At 37.0% G+C, this 22,078-nt stretch overlaps 1 protein-coding gene across 1 annotated transcript in view; it reads right to left on the minus strand.

Moving 5' to 3' along the window:
- The window catches only part of RICTOR (RPTOR independent companion of MTOR complex 2), an 88,729-nt gene that overhangs the window by 63,006 nt on the left and 3,645 nt on the right, over positions 1-22,078 (minus strand). The window contains exon 3 of the mRNA XM_069776649.1: positions 7,153-7,250. Coding sequence (XP_069632750.1) covers positions 7,153-7,250 — 98 coding nt within the window. The remainder of the gene's footprint in view (positions 1-7,152; positions 7,251-22,078) is intronic.

Below are 22,078 nucleotides of genomic sequence, written 5' to 3' on the forward strand. Positions count from 1 at the left end.
ATAACCAAAGATGATTATAAAGCATAAGGAAAATTATTATATAACCTGTTTTCCCCCACCTTTCAAATTTAAGTCATAATAAAACCAGACAATCAGTGCATTAACTGGTTATGACAGTATGTCACTTCCTAACATCAATCTATTTTTATGCCATGTTGTTGGACTGCCCAAGGCCACCACTGCTGCTTTAGCATTTCTATTGACATCTTATGAACTGTAAAAATTGGCTGGCAGAGTGTAAGCAAAACAGTGTGAGAAGATAGTGAGTAAAAACAGTTCATTGTTCAGTTTCAGACAAGTACATTAATAGTTGTTTAGGCTAATCGTTTATACATCTAAACCTTTTCCCATCATTCCACCCCAGACACAAATGAGAAATCCTAATTTAAACATAGCAGATTATCCTCAACAGTCTTTTTTCCTACTTTAAAAAACCCCCAGAATTATAATTCTTATGTAGGAAAAAACATTTCTGAGAAAGCTGCTATTGTATGCATTAGCGCATTTCTGAAGCAAGTCTTCTATCATTGCACTTACCATTGCTTTGCCTCTTGAGTGGTCCTGAGATGAAACTAAAGCAGATGACGTGTTCCAGGAACCCACCTAACTTGCTGCAACTGCTAAAGAACATTCAGTTCACTGGACCAACTCTAGTCTAGTTGTCAGTAACTACTCTTACCAAATACATATAGTCTGGTTATTAGCTCCTCAATACCAACTGTTTTCCTCTATATACATGCTGCCACTCTCACTAATGTAGAAAGAAACTTGACTGTATCTTGAAACTCATAGTCATGTAACCTGGCAATAGCTGTAACTTTCATCAAGTTTAACCATTGTGTCGATACACATTTCTAAATGTGCCAATAATTATTAAAGTGTTTGATGTCTGTGCATACACGTAAACTATTTCTCACAGAGAATGTACTGATAAAATTGGCTAAAAATGTAAATACAAGATTAGCTACTTTAGCTGTTAGTTTACTCTCACTCCAATGGGCCATCATTACTTGTGTATTAGCTCTCTTTGCAATGTATGCACAGTAGTGTGCTTACAGGATTTCTAGCTAAAAAAGAATTTAAAAGATGGACAGCAAGATCAGAATTCAAAATGTTTCAGTGATTTGAAAGGAGTGCCTAAACTCAGTGAGAAAATTCAATTAAATAAAAGGAATATCATATCCTTCACGGTAGCACACATTAATAGACACATAAAAACTGAAAGGAGTCCAGCTGAGAAATACAAGATATCCAGAAAATATTCAGAATGTTAAATACAAAAGCAAGTTTCAAAAAGAAAGCAAGATCTCTAATTTACATCAAACTATAAGCTAAATGAGTTAATGTGACATCATAGCGTAAAAAAAAAAAAGGAATTTTTACCTTTGGAAACACTAAAATACTGTACAAGGTAGCTAGAAAATACACCCATGAAGGCCTAGCCATTGAGTTTATTTAGTCTAGCAAAAAAAGCCCTGGCAAAAGTAAGGCTGGATTGATATATGTTGGGGGGTGGGGGGCAGGCAGGGAAAAGTCATGGAAGCTGGTATAAAGAAGACACTGTTCAGCTGCTCTCAATGCTCTGAGTATTTGCTCAGTTATAAATGTCTGGTCTCATATATATTATAGGGAAAACTTTGCCACCTTCTTCTCACTTCACCTTCAAACAACATTAAGCAGGTCAATGATTCTGGCCCAAATGCAGTGATTTTTGTAGATAGCTGAATTCCTGACAAAGCCAAGTAACTGTCATATGTTTGATTGTAACATTTAGCAATTAACATGCATATCATTGTAGTACAAGTTTGTAAGCAGGCAGTACCAGAATACTAAAATCTGCTTTTGGCTATACATTGCTATGTTTCACTAAAATGGCAATGGATTATCATATCATGTAAACGCCTGGAATTATGCAAATATACTTTATATTTTTCCTATATATAGATAGATATAATATAAAAATGTATATACTTTATATATACACAATAATTTTATGTATGTCTATACATATACATACAGAGTATACTTCACTTGTTAAAATTGCCAATAAGTCACCTCTAAAATTCAAATTTTTTTATATAATAGGCAATGAATGGGAATAGCACAGACTCTTTGAGGGTATGATATAATATTAGGACAAAATGGTACTTACGCTAGGCCAGACAGTGACTAACTTACAAACCAGGTTTTTTTCATGTTTACTGTCAGCTATGAGTTTTTCATACTACTTGGATGAGTCATAGCAATACAAGTAACACATCAACATGTCTTGGAAACAGTAGCTCAAAACAACAAAACCACAGGAGGTCAACTGCATACAGAAGTTGAGTGCACACTGAGACCATTCAAATTTATTTTTAACAGGATAGCTACAGCAATTACTAGGTAAAAGTATGACATTATTCTATGCATCCAAAATGTAATTATGATACAGTAATTTTGGAAATACAGCTTGAACCATCACTGGTAATATTTATGAGGAGACTACTTAGTAGATCCTAGTCTTAAGAGAAGCCCCTACCGAAATTGCAGACTCTGGATTTAGACCCATGAGCTCTCCAGATTTGTTCTATAGTTGAATGCCCCTAAGCAGATGTTCTGTTCCTCTCTGCTACATACTTCATCATGAGATTTCAAGTTTTGGCCATAGTAGTTGAGCTACTTGGATGAATGTTACAGTCAGTCAATACTACATTAAAATTCTAGGATACTGGGGTTTTGCAAAGGACAGTTGAGACTCTTAAAATGACAGGCTATGAATCAGACAGAGACAGAATCCATGAAAGCCTCTATAGTCCCAAACTCAATCCATATCCCAGTGAAACTCAGCAGCATGGTCAAAAGCTAACAGATATGTAAAGCAGACTAAAGTAGAGCCTCATTAAATAATGACAGAATTAGTTTTGAGCAGATTGAAAATGCAGTTTTCCATAACACTGATGCTATTAAACCGCTAAGTTTAAGCTAAGATTAGTTCACTTTCATTTTCTCCTTAAAGAAGCACCTTTCTTTTTGAACAAAAAATAGAAATCCCTATTAACAACATCTGTGGATCTTTTTTCCATTCATTATTTAAATACACTTTTAGATTTAAAAAGTTATAAAGGATCCCTCAGAAGCTAACACTGGGATAAACCTGTAATAAAGGATTCTAAATAAATATTGCAAATCCAAAAGATATTTTCCACTAGGTAAATGCAATTGTACAGTTCCTTCTGGTTTTCAGTAATTTATCACTTACTACTTCTCATGGGGGTGGGGAAAACCCCAAAGAAGTAACCATCATGTTCTGGTATTAATCAGCAGAAGTTGGGAAACTTCAAGATGCTTGCCTTATATAGCTGGCCATATAAATGAAAGATGAGTAATCCTACTCAGTTTACTGAAGCCAAAGGCACATACCGAGCTTGTGAACTGCTGTGGTGACTTAAAGTGTCGCTGACCATTTATCAGAGGTCAAATCCTCAGTTTTCAGGTCAAAATTCAGGTTAGCTTAAATAGCGATATAGGTGGTTTGAAAGGAACAAGAATATTTGTCTGATACAGTTTAGGCAGTACTTCATAAACATTCTTGCCCACAGAACTGCAGCTTCATTTATTAGGTGATGAGCAGCAGATGAGGAGAAAAATTTCCAAGTCTGCCACTACTGCAGTTCAGAACTAAACATACCTTTCCACAGCCTGAGTATCACCAGGCTGGGGATGCTAATTTCTTGGAGGAGAAGACTTACAGCACCTGTTGGGCAAGAACAACTCATATTCTGCAGCCAAAGAGCCAAGAACACAAAGGTTTTTACTCAGAAGTACTAGCTAAAATTTGATGAATTAAATGCAAGTTTTTGTAAAATATCATCTATACAGCATACTTTGCAGACTAAGTATGGATGCTGTGGGCACTTGAACATCACTAGTTAACACTTCTCTTGAAGGCAAAAACAAGTGAAAAGGGAGTCAAGCTTCATACGAAATATCTGCCTTATGGTATCACTCCTGCAGATAAAGTAACAAATCCTGTTGACTGCTGACTGCCATTATTTTAATAAATTTTATTTGAAATATTCAACTTGTGCATAAAATCCTGGAGTCTAGTTCAGTAATTTTAGAAGGGTGATTACTCTCCTTCTCATTAAATGAAGTGGGGTAGGGGGAACAAAGCCCACCTTAAAAATCTAGTCCTCATTCAAGGAAAGAAACCTGAACCTAATATACCTCAGATACCTTGAAACTTATATAAAGCTTAATGTCTACCATGATCTCTGTCAGGAAAGTCCACCTTAACTTACATTACTTATTTCCACATGAATACAAACGTTTTGCTTCCCCTGACCAAAAAAGAACAGCATTTCTTCCAAATGCGAGATTTGCCCCATCTTTGAAGGAAAAATCTGGGGCAGTGGGGAGCAACTTCTTAGATTGGTACTGACATTTTCTTTTAAGTATAGTAATATTCCTAGCAGGAGAGTTAAATTTTATAGATTTTTCTGCTGAATTATTTTATGAGAAATATGCTATAAAAAAAATTCACAGGTCCTTTCCCTGTCCATAGGACAAATATCCTAGATAACCAGTTGTCTTTCAAAAATGGACCATAAAATGCAAGAATTTACAAACAAATCAAGTTCGTCTTCAATATAATTTCAAGACAGGATACAAACAACCTCAGCTCTTAGCGTATCTATCTTGCCCACACTCCTATCTCACAAAAGGGGAACTCGGACTGTATCAATTCATGGTGGAAGACCAGAGTGCAAAAAGGAAATAAAACCATCTCCCCCAAGCTCCAGGCTTTCACTCTTTTCACTGGAATGAAAAATGCAGAATTGTTCCAACCACAAGGCAGACAATACAATACAATTTGCAACTTTTATTCTATTTTCATAGCTGCATTTACAGTTTAAACAAAAATAGGAAGACTTTTCAAAACCAAATGTACAAGTTACACATTTATAAAGCAGGTAGTCCAGGGAGATGAATATAAGAACAAGTGCTAAATATTAAATAGAGTAGGATGATTCCCTTATAAAGGGTCACTCTAATTCAGGATCAAAACCAGGTTATGAACTACTGTCTCCGTCTTTAAAAGTCATATTTAATTTTACGAAGTTGCTTTCCACAAATTAATCATTTCTTGCCAGTTTTAAGTCCAGTTTAGAAAAACCTTCCTTGTGTTTTTGTAAGTATTTTCCATTTTTAACACCAGTTTAAGTATAAAGGACAAATTCTTCAAATATTCAATTATGGAATTATTCAAATTTTTCAAAGCTATCTTTTAAAAAGAATTGTGGGTTCATCCTTTAATTACAGTGTGCATATTTACTAGTTTACCACATTTAGAGCTGTTTAACATCTGATTTCAGTAGTAAAATCAACACTGTTTTAAGATCCATAGTTTCAAATATTGACTTTTCACTAGGAATCATGCATCTGCAAACCTAATCCAGATCTTTTAATTTTAAGGCAACTAGAGAATTTGGAAGCACTCACATTTGAAAGTTTCCAGATTAGCACAAAAAGGAAACATATCTATGTATCGGCCTTTTCTAGCAGAATAATGGCTTTCTTGGAACACAGTCTGGAATCTCAGTAAAAACAGTAGCATTTTGCCAATGGTGGATGTCTAACAAACACAAGACAATGACCCAAATGAAAGATTTCAGTATAAGTAAGTTCATTTCCTCAGTGAATGCTATGCACCTACATGTGCTCTGAACCAACTCAGAAAATGGGGCACTTACAGATTTATTATTAATGTGCTAGAAGACCAGTGTATTTGCTATTGTGATTTTGTTCTCAGTACTCACCCCCCCCCCCCCCCCCCCCCCCCCCCCCCCCGCTAACCAAGTCCCATACACTACTACTGAAGTGCTGTTCAATCTTGCAAGGAAGTGCTTTTAACACCCAAGGAGCACACCTAATTCAAAGATTAGCATGCATGTTTGTCTTTCTCATATAAACTGCCCCCCCAAACCTGCCCTTGAGCATTTGTTCTTTCACTTGAGATAACCAGGAGGCTTTAACAGTTTTGAGACTTATCTCACTCAATGACCTGTTACCAGCTCATCTACAACAACAATAATTTAAACCTTACTTTACCCACAAAATCCTCCACTACTACCTTGTTTATTGGCTGCTGCTGATTGCAGGATCCATCCTCTGTCACCAAAACTTGGGTTTTATCTTCAGGCATGTTGCCCTCTCTGTGGTACTCTATCAGAAAGTATACAACTTACCAGCTCCTCAGTATCAGCCCATCCATTTGGGTAACACTCACACCGAAGCTCCATCTCTCCTAGCTCACTGACTGCAGTGCACTTTTCCCTTGCTTTCACAAATGGAACACTGGTCGAACCACAACCATTCAGTATGCTACAACAACCGTTTCCTAACTTCCTGCCCACCTTCCATCAGTCCTCTCTGCTCCTCTCCACAGGTTCCTCATCTACCCCAAAAAAGGGCACTTGTTCTCCTTCTGAAGGCCTTTGCTGGCCTCTTTCTTCAGCCTACACTCTCATCCTGACATAAGTTTTTAATTCTTGCCTCCTGTCAGCTCACAATGACAGCTTCCAACATACCATACTTTCAGGCAAGTACCTGTCACATTCGCATGGTTTGGATATTTGATAAAAAGCACCTCAAAAATCAGCAATACAGACCATTTCTAGAAATCACCCCTTTAAATCTTTTTCACTATGAAAACTGCAGTGAAAGTTGATGGTTGCTGTTCTGTTAGTGTCCAAACCACCGCATATGATGCTCGTTGATATAGTACTTGCCCTCACCATACTTTTGACAGCTTACACCCAGAGTGTCTGGCATTTCACATTTTTGATTCAATTCAGTGGAGCACTAACCAATCTTTAGCTCTCTTTGTGCAACTTAACCCATTAATTGGGAGGTATTTCAGGCTTCTAAACACTAAAACAATACAAAAATTCAGCCAGTAGGACATTCAGACAAACTTCAGCATAACCCTGCATTCATGTATTTGCTTGTCCTTATCTGCTCCTTTCCTCTCCCACAGTACATAGATTTCAAGTACAGGTCCATGATACTAAGCCATTTCATGAATCTCTCAGCCAAAGTCTGATAAAGTACAAGCAAAATATTTTGTCTGGGCAATGACTTGTTCTATGATACCATCTGAACTCTTACCTTAGTAAAATTATTCAAGTGACCTAGTTTTCTCATATTTGAAACACCTTGTAGTTTGGCCACATTTTGCAGAATCTCTCTCATATTATCACAGGGTTCTGCAAAAGAAAACAGGTTATTAGCGGATACAGTTGAAAAATAAAGTAAAAAATCTAAACGTGCATTCAACATGCAGTTTCCCAAGTATCACAGGTACTCTCCTGGTCTTAATTAAGGATGCAGATAATTTTTACCTCAAGAAGCATCAATCTGATTTATGCTTAGAACCAAAGCCAGGCACACCCAAGTTCTCTAGAATAAATGCTAAAGCCCATGGAGGAGCGAGACTCCTATTTTAAAGCAGATTTTAATCCACATCTTAAATTTACAATTGACAAAGAAAACCATTTAGTGTCTGAAACTCCAATCCCAACACCTTGTAACTGAACAGCTTTATCCTTAATGCCCTTGTAATTTAAAGACAAGAAGTAAACTTAAAGACAGCAGTAAAAAGATAGCACGTTACTGTCATACCACAACTTCTTTGTTCCCTCCAGACAAAGGGTTGGTGGGATTTTGGGAAGATGGGACTCTTTTCTGCTCTCCATATTAATCTCTGTCCACAATCACCCTAAACATACTTGAGGGCTAGGACTTTCAGTCACAAAGGAAGTTAACTACAAGGTAAACAGGGAGACTAGGTATGTCTTCTCCTTTCTTACTAAGGGTCCACCATCCCAGGAAAAAAACCCTAAACCTCACAAACCAGGATTCAGACACCAACTGATGACCCTACTTTCTTCTGGGAGATGGAAAAGGACTACCAAACATGGTGAGAAGAGACAATATTGCCCCAACCTTTCAGAATAAGGTTGGGAGTTGAGGCAGAGTGGGACAAGCAGCACAGAGTGGGGCTGGGCGCAGAGACCTGCACGCAGAGCTACTGTACCAGAAACTGCAGTAAGCTCTGTACATGGTGGCATTGCAGCAGGACCGTTTTCAAAGGGAGATGCTTGACTGCAGGACTCTCGTGCAGTCTGATTAGACACTGTGTAATAGGTACTACAACAATACTATCAACAGCACTGTAGTTTGAAATAAATGAAATAGCAAGGCTATACTGGGGATGTGAACTGTTACAAAGTATTACATTACTAAAAAAGAAAAAATTGCATTACATAAAATGAAGTCTTTAGAAAAAGCTTGAGGAGTCCAAACCCCAGACATATGGAAAGCAGTAAGAAGAAGGCTTTTGTGTGTGGTGCCCCACACTCACTTCAGTAAAAGAAACCTGCTTCCCACTGCAGTACGAACATCTACAGCTGAATTTGTGGCATATAGTCTTTTACTTCCCTGTTCATCCTGAAAGGATATTTGTATATTTTTCATTATACAAAGGAAATCAAAAGTGTCAGAGATGTAAAGAAAGCACCTTCTTCACCACCTCTGCACAAGCCAAGCTGAGTTTATCACCTTCTATAGTTTAAATACTTTAAGAGCAACAAATTTGAAAAAGCAGACATAACTAGCAAGCTCATCAGGATATATCCAGAGCATATTTGGAAAGACAAGACCCTGTACTTGCACTACCATCAGGAATACAAGACAGTATTTAAAGATTGACACCTACAGGTAGACACCTCAATTAAGGTGTGTAAGTCAATGGAGATCTCATCTGTCAGCCAATGAAGTCAAAAAACAGTTAACCTGACCAGCTGCAAGATGCCTACTCAAGGGTAAGGTGAATCAATTGTACTGACTATACTGCTTATAATGAAGCTATAACACATGTACAGACATGCTACTGCCATACCACATAATTGTGATTTTTTTTCAGACAAAGGATCAGTGAGATGTTGGGAAGACAAGACAGGCTCCTAAATGTGGGCATCGATCTCAGTCACACCAGCTTGGTGTGAAATAACCTTTTCCACAAACCTAAGTCACAGCAATAAGCAAAGTCAGCTTTGAATAGACAGCCACAAGTATAGACAGAGCTACCCTGCATCACAGAACTGTATGCATAGCAAAACCAAATCCAATAACTCCAAATTTAAACTGGAACATGTGCATGCATCTCTTTGAACCCACCCCCAACCAAGCAAAAAAAAAAAATTGACATGATCACAGAAATTAGAGACAGTGAAAATCTTAGTAGATCCATCCCAAATTTAGGATTCCTCTGCACAGTTTACTTTTCCAGGGCTTAACTCAGTTTGAGAGGTTTGCAACAGCACAAGCCATAGAAACAAGAGAAACACTGAAGACAAGTAGGCTGGGATAGTTATAACACTACAAATAGTTTACACCATAGCCCCTAATTTCAAGGGAACATAATAGGAGAGGAAAAAAACTTCCCCGTAATTTGGTTTCTCTGAAAATACAGTTTGACTGATTTCTACACTTTGGCCTGCCTTGGGTGGGAATTTCCCCAACTCACACCTCTTTTGGACCTGTTAACACACTCCATTACACCACAAGAAAGAGCCCAGGTGAGCAGCCTTAGAGCTCTTCAAAATGTTATACTTCAATTCCCTGGAAAACAAGCAGCAACAATAACTTTCCAAAATGACTGGAAATATGCTTGTAAGTTTTAATTTTGAAAGTGCAGATGGCTACATACTCAAGGTAAACCTCTACCAAAACTAAGCTCACTATATGGACAGGAAAGACCACGAGACTAGCCCAGGAAGCCTCTTGTACATCACTGGCAATGAACATTTCTATTCAGCTACCTGACAGAGTGGGCACTAACTCAGAAGTGAGCAAAGTGTGCTGTGCAGAAAAGCAAACAATTGGGATGTGAAGAAACCAGGACATGATGATGCTACCAATTCCCATGTTAACAACTCTGTAGCAATGGCAGACCTTTATAACGAGCCTTGCTAATTAAAATGTGCACTAAACCCATTTTACTCATGTATGAAAAACTGCACTTATAGCAACTTTCCTTCACATTGTCCTTTTTCTGCTAAGAAAAACTCATTTATAGAGAGACAGAAAAGTTTGAGGAAAAACCATCTTTGTACTGCCTAGTTGAGCAGCCAGGTATTTCCCAGAAGCTTCACTAGCAGACAAGTAATTTGAAGCAAACTGGGGACTCCAGTATGAGCTCTAAAACACTGTGAGAAAATTGAGAACATGACAGATATTTCCACTATCAAACTGGTAACATGAATACAGCAAGTTAACTAGTTCACACTTTGGTTATATCAACACTACTGCTGTAGAAAAAACAAGATAGTAAAGAAATAAATACCCTTAGAAAGAACTAAGATTACAGAAGCCTTTTTGGTCAAGTCTTGTCAGTTCAAGTCTTCTTTTAAACTTCAGAAGAACCTTCTTGCAAAAAATCTCTTCCAAAAAAGTTACCAAAAGAATTGTGTCATACTAACTTCAAGGAAAGACTGGCTGTCCTGTTTTTCACCTTCTGGAAATGCATCGCATATTAGAAAGAAGTAGAAAATTTACTTAAGTTACTCAACTGTGAGTCATTTTTATTAAAAATAAAGCCAATAGGGAAAGTAGGCAGGCCTAACAGAACCTCACATGTGGCAGATGTAAAAGAACTTAAACAAAATAACATCACTTCACAAATGGAGAGATAGTCTCTTGCTAGTCTGTCCCTTACATTAAAATAGGCTTGAAAATAGACTAAATACATTCTGGATTCACCACCTAAGCCATGTGGCTTTCCTGTAATCAAAGATCAGATAACAGCACTGCGTTATCTTCCTGTCACAAACTCATGCAACAGCATTGAAGAACATGGATTAATGCAGCAATGGAAAAAACACGGGACAAAATCAGAGACTGAGCTCCCAAAAGAAGAAATATCATGGCCGTAACATTTCATTGTCAAGCTTAACAGCTCATGCTGGTGTTGACAAGGAGTTTTGGTTTGGGGGTTTTTTGGGGGGTGGTTTTTTTTTTTGTTTTTTTTTTGTCTCTTTTAAGGACCCCAGTTCAGACCACTGCTGCAGAGATTTCTTAGTTCTGATTAACCTTTACTCTAGCTCTTCAGAAGTTCTTGCTTTTCTATCCAAAAAAAAAAAAGACAAGCATGAGAAGCTACTTGGTATAACTTCAAGACCCCTCAAAAGTCTATTCTTTCCTGACTTCCTTCATTTATTACTGAGATGCTGACTTATATTAGGAAAAATTTCTTCACCGAAAGGGTTGTCAAGCATTGGAACAGGCTGCTCAGGGAAGTGGTTGAGTCACCATCCCTGGAGGTATTTAAAAGACGTGTAGACGTGGCACTTCAGGACATGGTTTAGTGGTGGACTTGGTAGTGTTAGGTTTACGGTTGGACTTGATGATCTTAAGGGCCTTTTCCAACATAAATGATTCTACCATCTCAAGCTGGCCCATAGTGACAACCAAGTATCATCACATTCTTTCCCATGGTGATTCTGAGGGTGAAGTGGCGCAAAATGACTGAGCTGATCTTACAGCTTTCTTCTGCCAAAAGATGTATAACCCCTTCCCTTACTTTCCTCCCCTCTACCCCATCCCACTATATGATACACCCTATCCTTTACACAGCTCTGGCACCCATCAAGTTCACATTAAAACAATTCTGCTAACTAACTCAGCAGAATACTTTTCATTCTTTTGGTTATGTTACTTTTCTGCTAGGTTACCAAGTCAAACTAAATACTGAAGTCTTACAAAAATCCATGCAGAAATGGCTGTGCCACTGAGCCATTCACGGGTAGAGTGGTGGAAGCAGGACATACCCCTTCCAGAAGGGACTCATTAGAAAAAAAAGTCAGACTATCTTTTTTTACCTGCACTTTTACACTTGGCAAATTGTCCCAATTAATGTACACAAAGCCACTTTGCCTCAAATCTCATCTAAAAACTTGTTGACATATAAAAAAATTTCAAGCCAGCACACTTGTGTTCTGCAACAGTAGCTTTGGTTGATTATCATTACCGTCTGATTTTCTGCGTATCTGCCTTCTTTTTTTGGATAGCAAGCATTTTGAAGTAGCAGATACCTTTGTTCTGTCTACTTCTGTTACACCAAACAGTTTCTCACCCGCAACTGTCTGCACTGATAACACCCAGTACATATAACGATAATCTTTAGCACAGAGCAAAACCGGTGTTTTTAAAACCCTAGCCTCAAGAATGCTGCAATTCTCTACACCTTAAAGTAATTCATAGATGCATGTATATTAAAAATCTTCCAAGTTGGGGTGGTGTTTGTTTTTAGACTCTCATGGCCTTTTCAGGCTTGACTCACTTTTTCACCCCTTCAGGACTGTGACATTGTTTTTCCCCAGTGAGAACCATGATGCATTCTGACAGATCCCATTCTCTAGAGAGAAAGAACACCACAGAGCTCCAGCTACACAAACCTGCTAGTGCTCCATCTAATGCTGGGATGAAACAGGACCAGCAATAGCTATATTAGCACAACTGACAACTCCTTTCCCCTGACAGATTTAGCAGCATTGTTTGACCACATTCAGTACGCTAGCAGCACGCCAGTTTGCTATTCTGTTATGCACATGTGAATAAAAAGCAAACAAAAAGAGTGGTAGGCTTTAGCACACAAATAATTCAGTAACTCTGAAGTCAGGCATAATGAGTTAAACTGAGGAGCGTGTATTTTATATGCTTCACTTAGTAGATGCTAGGACAGTACATGTACACATCAATCAGTGTACGCACACAGTAGTAAACTCTCAAGTGAGACACTGCACTAGCAGCTCCTATCACGCCTACTAGAATCATAGTGCAAAAAAGTGAAATAAGAGACTAAATATGCCTAAAGACTTCTCCTAAAGAATGAAACTGTACTTCAATACAGTTAAGCATTTCATCCTTGACTAAGAACACAGGAAATACCTTCCTCTTACTAAAGGAAAGAATCACAATATAAATGGATGATTCTGGTGAATTCACTGTACACCTCCACATTTATCAGAGATTTTTAAAGTTTAAGTGCTATGCAACTGTATAATGCAAAGCTGCTCTTAGTGGCCTGTTAAAACTACATGCTGACAAAACAAAGAAGTTGAGTGAAACACACCCCAACTAGAAACATTAATGCACTGTTCTCCATTTCCACTGACATAGTTATCAAATATCAGTTATCAAAAGCAACAAAACATTAGAAATCAGTTACTTGAAGGTGTCTTTGTAAGCCTAGATGACAGCCTGCTAAAACACTTTTTATCAACACCTTTAATAATGAAATGAAACACCAATGAGAAGGCATATCCTGCCATTAACAACTTGCTGGGGAAAAAAAATCAGGACAATTATGTAATCTCTCATAACATGAAGTATTCTTAATTTACATCTAATTCAAAATGTGGAAACTGCACAGAAGAAAAACAACCAGGTTCTAAGAACAACAGAAGAGAAAGCTACATAAAAAAAGCAAACTGCATGACACAGAGATCACTCCTGAATTATTTCTATTAACACATCAACTCCACTTTGCCAGATTGAAAAAAATTAGCACATGAACAGTTTACATTCAGCCTATGATTTTCATAAACACAGTAATATATGTTTAGACTTAAGGTATGTCTCAATTTATAAGGTAAAAACAGAAATACTTGTTCACTTGTAGTATCAATTTTAGGTAGTTACTGTTATGTTGAAAAATGTACTGAATACAAAGCCAGATAGAGATCCTCTACAATCATTGTTAAAATTATGTTATCACACTTGATTCAGTAAGGTGTAAAGTATTTTGCACTAATATACTGTGCTGTATTAAGTTTTTTCAAATAATTCTCATAAATTTTAATTAAAAACCCCACAATGTATAACAAATCTTAACAATTGAGAGCATCGCCCTGAAAAGTAGAGGTGATTTCTGCAGAATGTACCTAAAGATTTATTTAGTTTGATTCCTATAGCTTCCATAGGTGAACTATACATAAAGCACTTTATTTTGAATACAGAGAAGTTCCAGTAACTCCTGTTCATGAAAACAGAAGAAAATAAAAGCTAAGAACTCATTATTATTTTCACTCTTGCTGCTTAAGAAAACTATGAATAGATGGAAGTGGCTCAGTAATATGAAAAAAAGCACACCTCCTTTCTTTCATGGCAGTCAGCAAAGAAAGTAAAAGAACTGTTCTTCCTACATTAGGTAGAAATTAACCTTCACATTTATAAAAATGTCTATTAAGTAGAAAGCAGTGCAAAAGACAGCATTTCCAAGGTAGGATGCAGAAATCACTAGAACCTCAGATAAGAAGAAAGTCTTGTATTGGGATTACACTTACAAGTCTAATCCTTCATATTTAGCTCTGTACATCTAGACTTGCACTATGTCCTTCTGTAAGTAAACAGGAAAGTAAAGTTTAAATGCCTACTGTGACTGTATAGATTTCTCTTTTGCAAGTGTGCATAAAATCCTGTAAATTAAAGGATTTTTTTAATATTACCAAGTATGGATAAAGGTGGCAGGAAATATACATTCTGGTGTTGCAGTCAGCTTGAAGCAGTGACAGCAGTTCAAAAATGGACCACTTCCTAAACTACTGTCTTATAATATTACTTCTAACCAAGACACAGATTCTATCTGTAAAAAAAATCCTAACATCCTCACCCTTGGAATTATGTTAATTATTCCCAATGTGTTATCTTGTATGCTTACTGTTAAAACCTCTGCAAAACAGGTTTTATAGTTGAAACGTTAACAGCTTTTCTAGCACCTAAAGCTACAGTATTACTACTTAAACAGAAGCACAGAACAAAGCTGAAGATTGGCCACAAATTATGTTGGATTGCTAGAGACAAACTTAAAATATCTTTAACCTTTGAACACAGAAAGACAAATCTGAAGGACCATTCCAAAGGATAGCTACAACGTTGATTTGAAAATTAATTACCTATAGCTTTTGATAAACAAACTATTCTTTAAATGCTTACTTAAAAACAAACTACTGTCCTGCATGAGTTTCCTCAAAGACTAATTATGAAAATAATATTAAAGTTAGGACTACATAAGGTACCAAGGTAGGTTTTTTAAAAAAAAAACACCCTGTTGTTCTTTAAGTGACTTGTCTATTCAGAGAGAACAAACATTTGATTTAGTCCTCCATTAAAACTTACAGTTAGGTCCTCAACTCTCAGGAAGACATGATGTTAATGCCAAGAATCTCAGCAATCATTCTTGGTATATACCATCTTTGTGTATTACATACTTATTCTGCGCCCCCCGCTCCCCTGAAAAACATAATGCCATCTTTCTAAAATATTAGATACACAACTGTAACTACTGCACACTATGACAACTAAAACCAAGCCCAGATTATAGTCTCCTAACAAAATTCCTCATTACCACTTAAAAGCAAAACAGAAATATAAATTATTCCAGTATACATAGTTAAACTCTAGAATAACTTGCTCTAAAACTTTCAAAAGTTTAGTTGTTTAAAAGAAAAAGGAGGGGGGAAAAGACAACAAAAAGAACATAAACAAAGGCACAAAACACTGGAGGCTGGGGAACACTCCATTGTGGCGTGACTACACATTTCTTTGCCCTGTTGTTCTGTGCTCCTCTGCATCAATTATCAGCTACTGTCAAAGACAGGACATAAGGCTGGAGTGACCCCAGTACAGTCCTTATGCCCAAAAGCCAATAAAAGGCTGGAGGATAAGCCATTCCCAGATTCACAACATTGGTTATGTTGGTATACAAATCAAATTAATACTTTCCAGAACATCAACTACAAATTTGAATAGTAATATGAATTTAATGTAAAGGTTAGAAAATTATCTTCAATTCCTCCAACTCTTTTTCTTCTTTTCTGCCACCAATTCTAGAAACAGGAAATTCAGGGCAGTCACAATTTTTAGTTGCTTTAACAAAAGATATACTGTGACTGCTTCACATCAGGCAAGTCTCCTTTCAAAACTACTCAAAAGAATTCTGATCATGTATTTCTCTGAATATTATCAAACTGACAAGCAAGTTAATAATAATATCACTGACATCAGAATAAAATTTGTGAAAGGGAGAAATATGATCATATTCAAGAATATTTTCCCAATGAACATTCTAATTCTTCTCTGCATCATTTTAATTTGTTCAAGAACCCAAAAATGTATTGTCCAGTTAAATGGCCCTTCATGATGAACTCTAAGCTGTCAGGAGCTAGCCACTGTCCCCAGAAATACTCTGTTACACAGGGTGTCATGTAAGAAAAAGCCTAGCAACATAGCAAATGTAAGATCCCCTGGTTTGCCAATGAAGACATGAAGGGCAATTTGGCAAGACATGGAAAGAGCAAAGTAGTTAACCTCAAATTCAAACATTAGTAGAGGTACACAACTAGAAACTAGATGTAATTCACAAACAGCACTAACGGAAGCAGGAAACCTTTAAAATGTGGCAAATCTGCAACGTGATAACTACACCCCTTAAAATGCTATAACCAGAAGATTTCAGAATAGTGCACAGATTTAAGATGTTTGGGAACTCCAGTCCCTCATACCAGGGACAGGGCAAGTCTCATCCGTCCATAGCTGTGACTGTTCAAGACATTTACTCTTTCTCCTGAAAACATCATTCTCAGAGAAGAGACAGGAATGACCATACTTATAAACTTCACAATATGATCTAAGTACAATTCTTTAAACACAGAAGACACCCAATTCCTTGGTCAATTTCAACTTAGAAAAATCTATCCCACAGAAGTAACAGGCTGACCTAAAAAGCTGAGCTGGAAACACCACATTTATAGGAACAGCAAGTTGTTGGGTTTTTTTGTTTGTTTGTTTTTTTATTTTTATTTAATGAAAAAAAAACCCCCAACCTGTAAGTCTACCCATGAGAATCACACATGGTTTGCATAAAGGAGATGAACACATTCTAAATTATCTAGGTATGAGGTTGCTAAAGGTGAATTCTGACTTCAGTGATGCTCAGAAGGTAAAAAAGGAAAAATATTACTTACAGATTTAATCAGGTTTTTTTTAAAAACAGTAATTTTCAGGCAACAGCTGTTCTTGATAGTCCTCTATTTTTATGAAATAATTATTTTTAAAAACAGATATAGTTTTATTTGTAGTCTGTGTACACCTGAAGCAGGAAACCAATCTTTTACACAGCTAAAAAACCAAACAAAATCCCTGTATTGATCACCACACATGTTTACATGAAGAGATTAACGAAAATATTCTTTGTTACTCTTTTATAATTATTATGTATTTTTCCATAAATCAAGTTCATACTGTTTTCCTTTAAATACTTTACTTCTATGCACAAGTATCTTCTACTAATCATTCTGTAGTCTTAAATCAGCAGCTGTAGTTCATTTCACAATGAATAAAATTTATGCAAATGGGGTACAGATGTTCATCTTTCATTTTAACCAAACAAGTGCTAGCTAACAGTAGTCATTTCAAATACGGGTAACTGCCCTAGCTCATCTTAACCATTTTGCCATCCCTTTGGTCATAGACTCAAACGATTATTCAAAGTATCACTGATAAACAGCATGAAATATTGTTAGCTATGCATTTCTCCAACTGAAAAGGAATTAAAAATCTTTGCGCTTTTCATTTTACATCTCAGACAATTAAGCGTATTTAATTTATACTAAACAAATAATTTTAAAAGTAGCTTTCTGAAATGTTTCACCTACATGAAAAAATGGTCAGATGTAGCCAAAATCATAGCAAAAAGTAGCACTTGGACTAAAATGAGTTTAGAGAAGTCTACATAGTGAAGAATAAACCCAGTAAATTTAGAAACAAAATCTCCCCTTTTAGGAACACTTTCCTAAAGGCTCTATCACTCAGACTAATTTATTAATGAACAATATTGATTCTAAGGATATTGCTGTTCAGATAGAATTGGGAGAAGAGACTTCCTCATAATATTTAGTTACCCAAACCTATTCAGGCCCCTATTGAGATGCAGCTTGCTACACTCTGATAAATGTAACAGAAGCATAAGAACGTGAGTCCTACAGAGCTTTCAAGTATGTGATAATAGTAAAATTCATCACACAACTAAGAAAACACAACTGTAAGTAGGGGGTTTTGTTCTCTGGGGTTGAGGTTTTTTTATTGGGTTTTGTGCTGGTTTTTTTACTCCATTTTCTCACTTACACAGCTTTACCAACGTTCCTCCTCTTCACCAGATGCAAGAATTTGGTGAATACATTCTTCGCTAATCATGCTCTGAATTTTTGCTAAGTCCTGCTTTTTTCCTGATGCATTCTACCCAAATTTTTCATCACCACAACAGATGGTTGGCAAATGAAAAAAATATTTTCTGCAGTATACATGAATACACTAATACTACAGATTTTTAAACAAGAATAAAGCAAGATATATTTTATTGTGAGATTGAAAGTTACGAGTGCTCCAGTTAAAACAATTTGTCCAGTATCAGCCAGCACTTCTGTAGCAGTGTTATTAGCACCTTCCCTTCTGTATCAGAACTCATCACAGGAGTGTTGCTCAGTGTGCAAATTCACCTGCACTACAGCATAAGCATCTGCCTACCTGCACACAGTTAAAAACACTTTCAATAAAAAGCAAACCTCTTATTTTATCTAACCTTTTGTGTAGTTATCAAAGCCTCAAGTCACATGCTTGTGTCTTAGTTGTAAGAAGGTAGCTGGTTTTCAGGTAGATGGTTTGTGTCATTTATTACTTAAAAAGTCTCAGGCAGGAGTCTCAATTACTATGAAAGATAAAAAGCTTACCTGACTTTTCAGTACATTCCCCCAAACTAGTCAGCCATCACTTCAACATCAACTCTCAAGCCATCCGGTAACACTCCTGAACACTGTTCTTTTCTGCAGTGTTTGTATGGAAATAAACAGTTGGAAAACAACAGGTTTTCACCATAACTGACTGTTTCACTTCTTCCCACTTTAAAGAGAAAAACTCTATCTGATGTTGAACATCTCTTCTATGTTACTAGGGCAAAACTTCCGAGATTGCTAGGTAATTGGTAAAGTATGCATGACTGGGCAAGTAAGTGATGTATTTCATTCTGGGAAAGCTATCGTTGACATGCTTCCTTATTTACTGTAATTATGATAAGAGCTGTGTTTCTTTACACAGCATCTACACTGGATAGGCTCTGACAAAAAAAAATAATCCTGAAACTAAGCATTGCATTAATCTCAAAGGCAGGGGGGAGGAAACCTGAAGAACATTTATGACAAAGACTAAAACATTCATACCAAGGCAGTGACTAGAGATTTTGGTACTTCAACAGTTTGCAAGATTCAAATGACTGGGAGAGGGGAAGCAGAATACTATAATGTCGAAACACAGCGTTGCTTAAACACCTAAGAAGCTATTTATACCGATCCAAATTGCAGAACAATCTCTTTTGTCAAATACAAATAGAAACCACAAGATATTAGAACAGTCATTTTATTCTCTGCACTTCAGAAGAAAAGTGCTGACATTTGTTGACCAATCTGAACCACAGCAGTAAAAACAAAGAACCCACCCACAAAAACAAATTTAGAGATGCTGTACACAGAAACTTTAAAGACAGACATGAACGCAGATCTTGAAAGACATGGTAGTGCCCAGCTCCTACAGATATCTTAATGCTAGGTAAGCAAGTCATAAGGTTTTAAAGTTGCCTTTTGTTAAGATTTTTCCTTCATTAAAAAATGTTGTTCCTGTTTTCAAGAAATGAAAAGTGAAAATACTGTAAGCACACACCATTTTAGTAGCTCTAAGAAGTCTTAAGATTGTAAAAGCAGTAATACCTTAGGAAGCAAAGCCAAAGGTACACAAGTGTTACTAATCTAACCAGGCCAGTACACTATACAATTCCAAAACAATGGCCAACTAAAGCACAAGTGCAGGCAAGAAAGCTAAGTGTATGCCTTAATTTTGGAGTGCATACACTCAGCACCTCTAACTCGCTCACTTTTAAAACCTACTTAAAAGGTTACATGTTGACCAAAAAGTTAACAGGCCACCATCATTGATAACTTCCCCTTCAGCCTCCCTACATAAAAAAAAAAAAAACAATATACACGAATAACGCAGCAGAAAATTCCTCAGACAGCAAGACAAGTAAGATCTCTCTCAAGCCATTTTTCAAGTTGCCCCTTCATATCTCAGAAGAACTGAAAAAAACATGTTACTAATTACCTTCTTGCTCCTATTGTGGCTTCTGTTATAGATTGACAAACAAGGGGGCAAAAAACCCAGCTACTGCTCTATGTGATCTGCTCTAACAGAAGCATCCTTGCTATAGTTACCCATCACAATGGTGGCATACTGCAAAGCGAGGGGAAAAAGATGCCCACACATTTTGTTTATTTTGGTATTTTTAAAATACTTTCTACAGTGTGGTGGAGCCCCACTTCTTTATATTTTTAAGCCAGACCATGTATTGCAGGAGTATGCAAAGAAGAACTTAAAGGCTTTCTGTAACAGTCTTGCCATCAGTGTGGAAGAACTACCTTTGAGCCACCAAGAAAGTACACACCAGCTACCATCTCTGCACTGGTTCCCTACTGCCTTGCTGGAAGCACTCCCAAAGAGGTTTTTTTTTTTCCCCCTTCCCCATTACTTGAGCTCTCAGTATCAGACAGGTGCACAACATCCCTCCCTGCTTCTTTCATATTGATGAAGGAAGCTAGAAACAGCACGGTCATCAAATCTCAAGCTGAATTTGGAAACAAAATTCATCCAGCCTTCTTTGACTATCCCGCAAATAACCCTTAAAAATGCCTGACATTTTTGTGGGCTGTAAACTGCAAATAGCATCCCGAGATGTTTGCCCTGCATGCAATGCATAACTATTTGCCATGTGGGCACATGGAATCAAATACAGTATGGTTTAAAGTGATGCAAGCACAGTAAAAAAAGTAATACAGTTCAGATCTTGAAGTTAAATGGAACTTCTGCGTCTTTTATTTTTACCTACATGATAGAAGGAAATGATGGACAATGGAGGCAAAGGAAAAAAGGAAATTTTTTCAGGTAACACTAGCCAGTTCTGTGAAACTCACTCTCAGTGAGAAAAAAGCACCAGTTTTCTCAGCTACTTTATTCATATCTGCCTCGTGAAGTAGCTAGAGGACTCAACATTTACAAAATAGAATTGCCTGTACAAGAAAAGCTGCTAAATCAAAGTAGGATCTCATAATGCACATTTATGAATAATAAATGAAAGTACTGATGTTGGAGACAGGTACATTTCAGTTAATTAAAGAGTACAGTATCAGAAAGCAAAGACTGATACCCTCAAAAAGGAGGAAATGAAGACATACAGGCATGAACTGCACTTGACCATCAGCAGTTGACACTTCTGTATCTCTCCAAAGCTTCAGTAAGCACACAAGCTCTGAAAAGTTCCTAATATCCATTGCAGGCTCAGAGCTACAGGAATCCAAGAAAACAGGGATCCCTTGAAGGAAGGACATTTAAAGGAGCCTGACTACAGATAAGGCACTGTGAGACACAGCTCCCAGCTAGGCAAGTTCTAAACTACTTAGGCCTTCACAACCCAAAGGCAATAGATGCAACTCCAACAAAGGAAGAGGTGTTGGCCACCCAACAGGATGAGGCGATTCAGTTATAGAGGTGAGCAAAGAACTAAGCAGCAAACAAAGCATGGATTACACAAGCCTTTTACAGTACCCAGAGCTTTGGGAGATATATAAGCTTCTGTAATTCAGCTTGGAATACCTGTAAAACAGTCAGAAATAAAGATGAATTATGCTAAAAGCATATAATACTTGTAGCACGGTTACATACAAAACCATGACCAGACTCAATGCAAGAATTCCTACAAAATGCACTAACCTGGTCAAGAACTCCAATTGTCCTTTCTGGCCTTAAGAAGTTACATGCTTGATTTCAGTAGTCTAATTAAACCAATCTGCCTCATGCCATTGCTAATTCCTTCCAGATGACTGCAATGGGAGTTGCACTGGTGGTGAGTCTGCCCTCCTTTTCCTCTTCTATTCTA

Source organism: Haliaeetus albicilla, chromosome Z, assembly GCF_947461875.1.
Source record: "Haliaeetus albicilla chromosome Z, bHalAlb1.1, whole genome shotgun sequence".
NCBI lineage: Eukaryota > Metazoa > Chordata > Aves > Accipitriformes > Accipitridae > Haliaeetus > Haliaeetus albicilla.